The 13,046-nt window shown below is 31.4% G+C and overlaps 1 protein-coding gene across 1 annotated transcript; it reads left to right on the top strand.

The window, feature by feature from the left end:
- The first annotated feature begins 11,003 nt into the window (after positions 1-11,003).
- Positions 11,004-12,363, top strand: LOC115979883. The gene has a single exon (XM_031101998.1). It carries the CDS (start codon positions 11,379-11,381, stop codon positions 12,282-12,284), a length of 906 nt encoding a protein of 301 aa, XP_030957858.1. The 5' UTR covers positions 11,004-11,378; the 3' UTR covers positions 12,285-12,363.
- The last annotated feature ends 683 nt before the right edge of the window (positions 12,364-13,046 follow it).

The raw sequence follows: 13,046 nt of genomic DNA, 5'->3' as shown, positions 1-13,046 counted from the left end.
GTCTTAAAATTAATCCACCACCATATCGGTTCATAAAGTTTATGAGATATTTTATAAATAGAGAGTGTAATAGTCTAACTAAAAATTGAGACACCACTTCCTTATATAAAAATAAAATAAAATAATACATATAGCCAGATGATAAGTTCTTTGTTCATTACATTTTTTGGTTTATCTTTTATGTATTTTAGAAATATTACATGTTTATGTTTGGGAAGAATTTTGGCTTGAAATTTTCTAAGGTGGTTTGGATAAGCACATCAGGTGCTCAATTGTCACCCATAACAAATTTCAGGACAGCTGCATAACTTTTCACTGAAAACATTGCGGTTGCTAGTTGCTACAAGTTGGACAATTGTCTGTCAATTTTTATACTTTATAATTTCAATTGGAAATTTAAAAATAATCTAGGAATGGAACTGCTATAAATTACTTTTGCTGAAGCATTCAATTTGGCTGGGATCCTAGAACTTTTCAAACATCACAGAAAAATTTCCCATACTAACAACAAGTGGATGAAATTAAAGCATATATATATATATATATATATATATATAGAAACACACCCGTGTAATACATTGACAAAAAATATTTATATATGATACATTTTTAATTAATAAATTAATAATTAAAATTTTGATTAACAAATTTATAGAAAATATTATTTCTAATTTAATTATAATTTTTTTTAATATTAGGTTGCTTTATCCAAAATATGGTGAAATCTAATTAGTTTAAACTAACACAGTTTAATACAATATATAACTCCAACAAATAAACTAAGGAAAAATATATTAGAAAGATGACTAATTTAATCTAATTTAATTTGTTTAGTGATAGGTTATTTTATCTAAAAAGATGGCGAATTCTAATTAGTTTAAATTAATATAGTTTAAGACTATTTGTAGTTCTATATTAAAAGTATGGTTTTTTTTTTTTTTTTAGAGAGAGTTTCAACTTATGGCGTTCGCTCTTAGAGAGAGAATTTCAACTAAGACATCAATTAGTTTTTGGTGTAGCAGGGATTGAATCCCAGATTTCTTATACAACTATTATAAACTTTACCAGTTGAGCTAACTAAAACCCAATTAAAAGTATGAGGTGAAAACCAATTGGTATCTTGACATGATAATTTACAGGTTGAAAACGCTATTGTATTTTTTTATTTATTTAATAAAAACATTAGAAGAAGTTAATGACAAAATCAATAGCTTTCATTATATATATGGGGGCTTGTCAACATAGATATTCACCGACAAAAGGTGAGCATGCATATCCCGTAGGATATGAGAAAATGGTGCAAGAAGAAGAAGGGAATTTCAAGTGTCATTTTCATCCATTAATCTGAGCTTTCTGTTAAGATGAAAATGATCTGTAAACAAATTCCAAGAAGCAACAAACCCAACAGACTCTTCAGTTGCAGTTTATTAGTATGTAATACCTTTGACTTGGTAAATATATTTATGGTCGAGTAGGACACTGCATTATTTAAGTCTATCTTATTTAAAATATATAGAGAGAGAGATAAATTAGCTTGGAAGAATAGAATAGCACATGCAATTAGGTAATGAATAATGTAAAAATAAATGGTTTCTATGGGACAAAATGTATTAAATGAGGGTGATGGGTGAGACGGTGGGTGATGACGAAGACTCTCTCAATGAAAGAAGATCGAAGATTTAGGTTAAGTAGTTGATACTTCTTATTCATGTGTCTTATTGGGAATCAAGGAGAGCTAGGAATACCACACGACATAATTAATTTTATTGTGGTGATGGGTTAGCGAGTTGTGTACAAGTCATCTTTGTTGCAAATTGCACCCTTACTTCATTAGTTTAAGGCAATTGTCGACTCGGACAGTGCAACATACACCGAAATTTTGAAAATTTTAGTTATAATAATTTGATAGTTCTGAGTTTTAATGCGACTTTTATTTTAAGAAACACAGACACTTCATTAAGAATATCATACCTGTGTCGTATTGGTGTTTTACTGGCTATATTGTGGTATAACTTTTCATAAATTGCTTTTATCGTTGTCTCGTACCCGTACTCATACTTGTACCTGTGTTAGTGATTCCTAGCTTCTATTGGGTCTTAAAACCTGTAATAATGTCTTCCCATGAACACATTAGATTATTGTTTAGTATTCCTGATGGCTAAACAAGTTAATCTATGTCCCTCTGATATTGTGCCTATTGATGATTGTAAAAGGAAATGTTTGTATTTGCAACTGAAACCAGAAACATGTACTCTGATCCTATATATATATATATAAAAGAAGAAGAAGAAGAAGAAGAAGAAGAAGAAACATGTATGCTGATTGATCGATGTAGAACAAGTGTTTTTGGGATTTCTCAAGAAGCAGAATAATCAAAAATCAAGGCAGAAGGGCACGTAATTCATTATAGTTGTCCCTTTTTTTTTTTGAGAAGGATTATAGTTGTCCGTTGATGCTTGTTTTCAGACCTTAAGTTTGGTTGTTCTATTTTAGCTTAGCTTATTCCGTTAATTTGGTCTTTTAGCAAAGTCATAGAAAATTTAAGTTTACTTTTTAATTTGTTAATTTTTTTAATTTTTTATAGTTTATAATTATAATATAATTTCAGAGAATTCTATCAAAAAGCCTAAGAGCTCCTATAAATATGTATTGTCCTAAACTAGTTTTATTTTATTATATTGAAATAAAATACTACTATGAGAATTTCACAAATTTTTAGTGGACTTTTTTTTTTGGGAGAAGAAATTTTTAGTGGACTCGAGACTCCTTTCCTTGAGTTTTCAAAGCTTTGATTAAGTTGGAACGATATGTAACTTTTCTGCATTTCCTTTTGGCGTTATTAATATATTAGGAAAATTGTTTAGCTTTGGTAACAAATATATATGGATGCAATTGATGCTAAGTTCACACTTTTTTTTTTAATTATTTATTTTTAGAGAGAGTTTTAATTTATAACGTCCGTTCTTGATGATAACTCTTTATTATCAGACTAAGACATTAATCTGTTTTTGGTGTTGTGAGAGTGCCTTTTTCGTGACACCCAGGCCCAAAGATCCCGGGCCTAAATAATAAGGATTTGATGAACCGGGCTTTGACTCATCGCAGCTAACGAGCTGTTTAAGAATCAAGTGGGATGCAGAGAATACTTCTGACAATATAAAGGAAATGACAAGCAAGGATATCGAAGAGTGCCAAAGATTAGCAAGATAAATTCGAAAAGAAAGAAAACAGGATTAGCAAAGCGATAAGAAATTAATGCTGAGGGGATCCTGGGAAATAATAAGCATGTTTCATTAATATATATTATCTGTTGGATTACAGAAAAGCTCGGTAGGACGTGATACAAGGTTCAATCAAGCTCAAAAATTACAGTCTTGAATGACTATTTCAGCCTTCAAAACTTGCAAAGTTTAATTCTCGTTGAATCTGAGTATGTGCAATAGTGGTTTTTACAGGATACCGGGAAGCAATATTTGTTTTTCCCTTAGTATTTTCTCTTCTGCACAGATTTTCTGATAGTTTTTTCTAGAGAATTTCTTCTTTCTGGTGTTTCTCTCTTTTTTCGTTACCTTTTCTTCACAACCCATCCCCTCCTTTTATAATGGAGTTTTTTGGTCTTCCCGGGGAACCGTTGGTTCTCCTGTTTTGCTCTTTTGCAAACAGAGCATGTCCTGTTCCCATCGTCTCGGTAAGTTCTTTTTCCGTTTTTTCTCATTCTTTCCTTCTTTTAACTCTGATTCTTTTGAAAGTTCCTGGTTGGCCATCTTCTTTGGGACGTGCTGAGGTATGCCATTCTCGGCATCCCTATTTCTGGCGTCTTCCACTTTTCCCTTTTCTTTCCTATTTGGGCGGAATCCTGTTCTGCCATTTTTGAAAGTCGTTTGTTATCATTTTTCTTCCCTGTCCTGGTTCCCCGAGGCCTTTTCTGTCTGTGCCATGAGAGGTCGCTTGCGTTCTTTTTTGCTTTTGTTTCTTGTTTTCTTCCTCTGTCTTCTTTCTATCGAGCTGTCCCAGTCTTCCTTTTTCTTTGTGCCTGAAGGGATCCGCCTATTGATGGTTCCTGAGGATCCTTGCTTCCTATACTTTGCCGTGGTCCTCTTTTTTTTGGATGCTTCTTTTTTTGGGCTTCAGGATCCTCCGGGCCTTTCTTTTATTTCCTCATTGGTCTCCTGTATCTATTACTTTGGTCTTAGCTTGAATTTTCCTTTTGGGCTTGATTTATTCTTTTTGGGCTTATTTCACTATGACCCTTTTTTAGACCTCAACAGGTGTAAACGGGAAATGAACCCTAAATCTCTTATTCAACCATCAGAGATTTTATTAGTTGAGCTAATTAGAACCTACCACTAAGTTTACACTTAAAATAATTAGATGAAATATTTTCTCAAAAAAAGAAGAAGAAAAGTCATAAGATGAAATCATGAATCGTTACATTATATGCCCTACAATATTGAAATTGATAATTGTATACCATTAATCCTAGGAATTAATTACCTATGACTGACTATTTTGGCGTATTATGATTTAAGAAAATCTTTAAACACGTTGGTAATAACCTCACATATTCCAAAGCTAATTAAGTTTGTGACAAAACTCACAAAACGATAAAATCCCAAATCTAGCTACTTGTCAGTTTAGATGAAGCCATACCCACCAAATACCATGTGCCATTGATGACCTGAAAATTCTAATTATGCATGACAACTAGACACTTTTAAAGCTATGTTTGTAAGTGGAACTCACTAAAAATAACTTAGCCAAATCTATTTTATTGGTGTAGCTAAAATTCTCTCTCTCTCTCTCTCTCTCTCTCTCTCTCTCTCTCTCCATTGAAAATTGGAAATCAGCAATTAATTGGTTGACATCTTTATAAACAAATGGGCTTTTTCTATTCTAAATTTCTAACGTGTTCTATTTTAAATTCTCCTCAACTCATCAATTTATTTATGATTTTTTTTGGGTAAGCATCAATTTGTATGAATGATTGCAGCTTTTAATTTATCCTTTTTTTTCTTCTTTTGCTCTTGGAAAACAGTTGGCTGTTATACAGTTTTCCTCACTTTGCAATTTGCAACACAGATTCCCACTTCAACATTCTTTGTATCATCTCCCTATATATATATATAGGAGAATGTTAACCAGCACCGTTTGGTGCTGGTTAAGGGCAGAAAAAAACAAAAAATATTTGTCATAAAAAGTAAAAAATATCCTAAAATAGTACTTGTAAATTGAAAAAGTAACATAAATTGATAAAAAAACACAATTTTTTTCAGAAAAAGATGTGCTTAATAAATATATATATATATATATATATATATGCATGGCTTAATTAATATTGCTTTCCGAAACAAGTACAAAATACATAACCAAAGAACTTACCAATAAGATAGGATAATTCATGACCTGTTCAATATTTTGCTTCTTTAAAAGTTTCTCACAATTTAGGAGGCCAATTTCAAGTATCTACCAAGAGAAATTCCTTTAAATTTTATGCACATTTATCGGTGATCTTTGGTGATAGCTAGAGATGCTTCACTTTTGTTGGTGAGAATTTCTTACTATTATAATTATTATTAACTATCAAGGCTAAGACAAGAATTCTTTCCTTTTGGTGGGATTCGATTTTCTTTTACATTGTTGCTCGCACGTTTCATGTATTATAGGGTACTTCACGGCCTGCCTTTTGAGTAAACTAACATCTTTATCTTTACTAATATTTACATATGGAGGAAAAAGAAAAGAAAAGGAAAGTGTGGAATCCCATCTGTCATCTCAGTGACCAAATGAAGAACAGAGTTGTGCCCTGAAATATCACCAAGATCGAGGATATGAGATTCGTATGGAACTATGGATTATAATTTTTTTAATTAATGGTCAATTTTCAACTTCTCGCATGTAAAAAAAAAAAAAAACAAATAATAACTCAATCAATTTCCGTGAAGCTTCAAGAAGTGATTTTTCTAGGAGTTGCATATTGGGTAAGCATACTCAAATACATGTTTTCAGTTTTTAAACAATATTACATGTATTTCTATACACTTTTTTTTACCCATATATATATAAAAAATACAGACAATATTACTTAAACTCCTTTACCAAATAGTCCATAAATTTTCATTTGTCAAGAAAAAAAGTATTTCTTATTTTTCATTCTCATTTACATAAAAATGAACACTATGGTTTACATTCAAACATGCATGGCATCTCTTACCAAATGAAGAAAAAAATTGTGCCCTGAAATATCACCAAAGATCAAGGGTATGAGAATCGTATGGATTATTTGTTAAATAATGGTCAAATATCAACTCCATCAATTAAGGGTCTATTTGAATATCGTTTATTACTGAAAACTGAAAACACTGTAGCAAAATAATTTTGAAATATGTGAATAATGCCATGTGACTCAATTTTAAAGTTGTTTTTGCTAAATTTCGTATTTGTGGGTCTTGTGAATAGTACATGAGACCCGCAAAAAAAGGCCAAATGCAGAGGAAATTCAATTTTCAGTGCAATTTAAATATACACTAAGTCCAAGAACATTTTGAATAGTAGGAAGTCTTTGAAAAATAGCTTAAGTAATCATATATAGTAATTGAACATTTTAAAAGCCGGTAATTTTCTTTTGAGTGGAATTCACTTATTTCTATATGTGGCATTGTGTTGCTTCTTTTCATATTCAACTTCTTCCACCTTATCAAAAAAATAAAAAATAAATAAATAATAATAATAATAAATAAACTTCTTCCATTGAAAGTGAGGGTCCGTTTGGATTGAACTTATTTTTGTTGAAATTGAAAATTGAAAACTGAAAACACTGTAGCATAATTTTTAAATGTGTGAATAGTACCGTGAGACCAATTTTTAATATATATTTTTAATAAAGTGACTGTGGGTCCCATGAACAGTGCATGAACAGTGCTGCTACTGTTGTGAACAGTAAATTTTGTCTCCCTGAAACGAATGAATGAAAAAAAAAAAAAGAAGAAGAAGAAGAAGAAGAGGAAAACGCTGAAATGAAAACGCAGACGCCGAATCCAAACCAGCATTGAGTGTAATTGTACGTTTGCGTCTAAGGAATAATTTGGAAATAAAAAATTAGTTTAACACATATAACTATGGAAGCCAATTACGTTATTCTAGTTGGAAGAAGCTTTACTTTAGCGTATGTTGTAGGGAATGATACTTGGGAGAGTTCTTCAAACATAAAAATATGTTGGGACGCTTAATATAAAAGGTTAAATCACTATGTTTAGCCCAATAATTTTATATGAATCACTCACTTTTATTATATTCTTATAGAGTTTTAACCTATGATGTCTACTTTTGATGATAACTCTTTATTATCAGCTCAAGACACCGGTTGATTTTTGGTGTAAGTGTAAGAATTGATAGAATAAGAAGTTATGGGGGTGAAAAAATTATGGTAATCGATGATCCTGTTTATATAATAGCAGACCCCGTGAAATTAAATGAGAATTGGAAAATTTTGTCACAAGAATGCAACAGTGTAAGCTCGAGAAAAGATGATTCACTCTGTATGTAGTCAAACTGTCAAAGTGGGGCAAAAGGAAACGAAATTAAATAGGATACTATTACTATTATTACTACTAGTGTAACATTGAAGCAAATGTGGACCTTGCATTTCAATATCAGAAAGAACAAGGAAAAGGCAAGGGAATCATATTTTTAGAACCTGTTCTTTTTTACAAGGCAGACATTGGATAATATATATCCTTGGGGAATTTATAGGCATAATTCAAGATGTACCCCTTCATTGTTCACCAACAATTTCACCTCAATGATATAGATGTGCAGTAAAATGGTCCAACCTAGTCACTTCAATTTGCAGTCACAGCTAAGCTTGATCCTCTACCCATATTTTCAGTCTCCTACAAATAAAGCCAAAGGTATAATATGTACTTCACCATAAATAAGGGAACATGCCCTAGGACCAGACAATTTGGGGTCCATAACCCTAAAAGCTTTCCTTCTCAATGAACTAAAGAGAAGTAATGAATGATGATCCCTCCTTTAAAACTGTATTAATGTTTCTTGTTGTGACAGAAAATTCCTCATCACATTCCAAGTCTTTCTTCATCTTCTCATTAAAGATATATGTCATAAACACTTAATGATAACATATGACATGACTTACATGTTCTTTTTAGTTGTTTTTTTTTTTTTTTTCACTCATCCTTAAAAGCTTTTCATGTAAATTGTAATCCATATCCCAAATCTACACTGCACTAGTAAATTTTCATTGATGATTCATTTTCTAAGAGGGAAACTGAGGTGACTTTGTGAGGAATAGAGGAGGGGACTTTTCACAATTGGCCCAAAACTTATAATAAAAGAGTTTCCAAGCATGTTGATTTTAATGTTCCTTCTTCCCCAACTGCATCCACATGATTATTAGTATTAAAGTAGGTAACAAGTAGACCAGTAGGAATTAAAATAGTCACACTCCTTAGTCCGTACTATATTAAATTGCTTTAAGCCTACTATCATATATTAAGATTAGAAAATTGGAATTAGAAATTAAGGAGCAAATAAGAGAAACCCAATTCTCACATCAAGCATTGCTTTTAATCATAGGTGTGTTGGGAGTAGGAGTTGGTGGGTCTACAGGCTAAATTTAATTTGTGGGTCCAAACATTCACCATCATAATCATCTCACTGGCCTTCATCATCGCTAGTAAAAGAATCAAGAATCATGTAACAAAAATTTATCCCATCCTATATACCACCAATTATAATTACCCATCACAATCTCTCTAAATTGACTATATTTACCGACCTTCAACGGTTTGGCCTTTATCATTGAGATAGGTCATAGGTGTCTTCTGGTGTCTTCTGGTAGAATTTTTAATCACACTTACAATGGATTGGATTTAGGATCAGCTTTTTAAGTAGTCTTTATGATAAACTAGAAGTGCTAGATTTATTTATTATTTTTTTAACATGTTGAGCTAGCCCATGACGGAGAAAGATTTTTTTTTTTTTTTTTCAGAGGCCAAGTTAAATATTTAAACTAAAAAAATTAAATCCAAATAATAATACACGCATATAAAAAATATTTATTTATTACTTAAACATGGAATGCTTGTAATTTTGATTTAAGAGATGATATTTTCTTATGTAAATAAAAATATTTAAATCAAATAAGTGTTTATATCTTTGCAAAAAAAAAAAAAAAAAAATTAGTCTTGACATTACTAAAAATATATAAGTCAATTTAATAAAAATATAATATAATATAAATTACGTATAGTATGCAATAAATTTAAATACAATTTAATTTAATGAACTATGTATGACCTGAGAGTAATTAGTATGCATTAAATACAATTTAATTTAATGAACCATGTATGATGTGAGAGTAATAAGTAATTAGAGGGGATAAAAAATGTATTAGTCAACTATATAAATACATGAGAAATGATATGTCTACAACATTTTTACAACAAATTCTAAGTGGCAAATTGTTACTAGTTATTTTTGTTGGGGCAAAAAAGTAATCTTAGCATTAGTTTGAAATTTGAACCAATAACAACTAACCACTTGTGATTTGTTGTAAAAATATTGTAGATATAGCATCTCTCTAAATACATTACATGTTTTTAGTAAAAACCTAGAGGGGGCAATTATTGAAAATTATGCCCAACTAATTTTTTTTATACCAAAAATACAAAGAAAGAATTTTTGAAAAGTCAAAGGGGCCATGGCCCCCCGCCCTCCCCTCCACCCCAAGAGCCGACATCGGGATAGAAATGAGCATAGTTAAGTGTTAAAAGTTTAGGATTCTTCATTAAATTTTATTTCAACAGTTTTTTAATCTCAATCTCATTATTAAACTAAATTATATGTTTAAGTTTGGTTCATTCTCTTATTGAACAATCTTGACCTTATTCACAAATTACTTGGTTAGTTTATTTTTATTTTTTATTTTTTTATTATTTTTTTATATATAATAAAATTATTACTATTTTTTTTTCACATTCACAAATCTATGCCAAATAATTAATAAGTAATTGTTATGTGTGATTTTTTTACTACTTGTCAAACATGATAAAAAAGTGAAAGTTAAACATGAGTTATAATGTGATGACGTGGCTGAACTTATCATTGAATTTTGTGTAGCCACTGTTTTGATTTGATCATATCACAATTTAACGTAAAAAATATAATAAAAATGCTAGAAAAATGTAAAATAATTGCTCAATATAAATGGATGTGATAAAATTACTATAATGTATAGCTCTCTTATGAGTAGACATGTCATACCCAAAAAAATAAAAATAGTGGGTATTATTTAATGGATAAAGTTTGGTTACAAACTTAGTTGTAGTCTAAGGCTACAAACTCTAACTAATAAAATTAACATAATTATATATTTTTAAAATTTAACCGTTGAATTTCATGTTTTTTTTGTTCGTAACATACATGTTAAATTTCGTGCTAATTGGATGTTATTTACTATACAATCTATAAACTTATTTTTTATGAATAATTTTAGACTACAAAAACTTAAGGAGACAATGAATAATTATAGATTACACATAAACTGTCACACACAATTGCATAAAAACCCAATTTTTGAATTTGAACCATATCTTGAAGTCATAATTTTGAACTTGAAAATCGTGATTTAAAGTCACAGTTTCGGTTCCAACTTCAAACATGAGATATGTGTAACATGTATTACTCTTTTTATTTTATTGTATTGTAACAATTTTGTCAAAGTCTTGAATAATTAGACCCAATAAAAAAGCACTCATAACTTTCCCCCATTAATTACATTTACATCTTTGAACTTATAAATTTCTAAAAACCGAATATGAGGAAATTAAAAGCAAACATTATCATGTCACAAACAGTGCTGGGAATCAGACCAGGTCTAACTCCCTTTTTATGCCTTTTCCCTTTCAGTTACTTTTGATTTTTAATACGTGAAATGAACTGGCACAAGTGAATAAAGAAAACATAATAAACAGGAACCTTGAACATATCTGCTTCAATCTCCTATTCTTTCCTCTCTCTCTCTCTCTCTCTCTCCTCATAGGCTGCAGAGTTTTTAAGAGTGAGAGAGAGAATCATATTTATTACATATGAGCCTGTAAAGAACTGGTTTTCCTTGCCTTCTTCTATTTTATCTCCATCTGTGTTCTCTCTTTAGAAAAAAAGATTAAGGAACCAAAGACAGTTCAAAAGTACCAAACTTTGTCCAACCTCCAACCTCCAATCTCTATAATTCATTTCTTTTTAGGACAGCCCAAAAGAGAAGCACCCATTTTCTCCAAACCTCCAGATCTGTCTGTCTGTTAGAAAAAAAAAAACTGTCTTGTATTTTCTCATTTCCTCAAAATTTGTTCTTTAAAATGAGAGACATAGTTTCTTGTTTCAGCGAAAACGCAGTAAGTGTGTCTAATCCTTCATGTTCAAGCTATTCAAACGCAGCTTGTATTAATCCAAGCCTAATCCCTTCAGTCCAAAACTCAGTCACTTGTGTTTACAAAATCACCCTCTCCACCCAAAAGCAAATCTTGGTCACAGCCACATGGTGCAAGAACAATTCTTCTCAAGGCCTGAGCATGAACTTTGGCGATGAACCATCATCCACACCACCCTTCAGACTCAACACGAATTCAAGGCTATTCAGGAAGAAGAAAGGGAGCAAATTGATGGAATCTAATAACTCAAACATTGAAGTCTTCTGGGATCTTTCTAATGCAAAGTATGACACAGGGCCTGAACCTGTTGATGGGTTTTATGTGCTTGTCATGGTTGATTCAGAAATAGGCCTAATTCTAGGTGATATGGCTGAAGAAGCTGTGACCAAGAGGTTCAAAACCGCTACTTCTCTTGCAAAAGTCTCACTCATTTCAAGGAGAGAGCATTGCTCAGGCAACACTGTCTATTCCACCAAGGCTCAGTTCTGTGACACTGGCATTGTACATGACATTTTGATAAGGTGCAGTGGAGAAAATGATGGCTTAAGGTCACCAGTTTTATCTGTCAGCATCGATAAAAAGACAGTGATTCGTGTAAAGAGGCTGCAGTGGAATTTTAGAGGCAATCAGATCATATTTGTGGATAATTTGCTGGTTGATCTGATGTGGGATGTGCACGACTGGTTCTTTAGTCCTGCATCTGGTTATGCAGTGTTCATGTTCAGAACAAGAAGTGGAATGGATAGCAGGCTGTGGTTGGAGGAGAAGTTGGTACAGAAAGACCAAGACAGAGTTGAGTTCTCCTTGTTGATCTATGCCTGTAAGAACCAATAAAGAAACTTATTCTTTTTTTCCCTTTTGCTTTTGTTTTCATTTTTTTTAAAGACTTCCTCTTCGGTTTTTATGTTTCAATTTTTGCTGTTGTTTTTCCTTTCTACTTGAAAGGAACAGAATTATTCTTTTTTGGTCATATATGAGAAAAGAAAGTAACTTGGAGTTGTATGTAGACTTGTAGAACATAGAACAATTGGCTTGTTTTTGAAGTCTTTTTAGTCTGTCTTGAATTCTTGGTGGTGCTGCTAACTTTTCTTGCTTTTTGGTACGTGATGGTACTGAAACTTTATAAAAATTACACGCAAACAAATCTTAGATTGGTAGAAATTTTGTGAATGGGGATGGTCTTTTATACATGGTGGTTTAAATAATCAAAAGGTTAAAAGAAGATAGGCTAACGAGCTTTTGGGGATTTTGGAAGATATCAAAGAAGATTTGCTGAAAGGGCAATTAGTCAATGAAGATTGGTTTAGCCTTATTAAGAATTTCCCATGGTCTTTTTTGCTAAGAGTGCCTTCTTCTAAAGGTTACTAAAATTTTCTTGCTTGAAAAACATGTTCATATTGGCAAACAGGTATCAGACAAGACAAGACAAGACAATATGAGGATTCATTATTTGTTTGTTTATGAAAATAGTTATTTTGGTGTTGTCGGGAAGTGAAATTACAATTTTCTCTGTTGTTCCCCAAATTTTTACTTGAAGACCAAAATCAATTATTGGTGTGAAAAAATTTCAGTGTAATGCAAGTTTTAATGTAACAA

Source organism: Quercus lobata, chromosome 1 (assembly GCF_001633185.2).
Source record: "Quercus lobata isolate SW786 chromosome 1, ValleyOak3.0 Primary Assembly, whole genome shotgun sequence".
Classification (NCBI taxonomy): Eukaryota; Viridiplantae; Streptophyta; class Magnoliopsida; order Fagales; family Fagaceae; genus Quercus; species Quercus lobata.
Note: the sequence above shows the minus strand (reverse complement) of the source record. Positions and strands in the feature narration are given on the sequence as shown.

Bases quoted from the DNA above. Each gene is read 5' to 3' on its own strand.
- LOC115979883 (XM_031101998.1), top strand. From the start codon at position 11,379: ATGAGAGACATAGTTTCTTGTTTCAGCGAAAACGCAGTAAGTGTGTCT.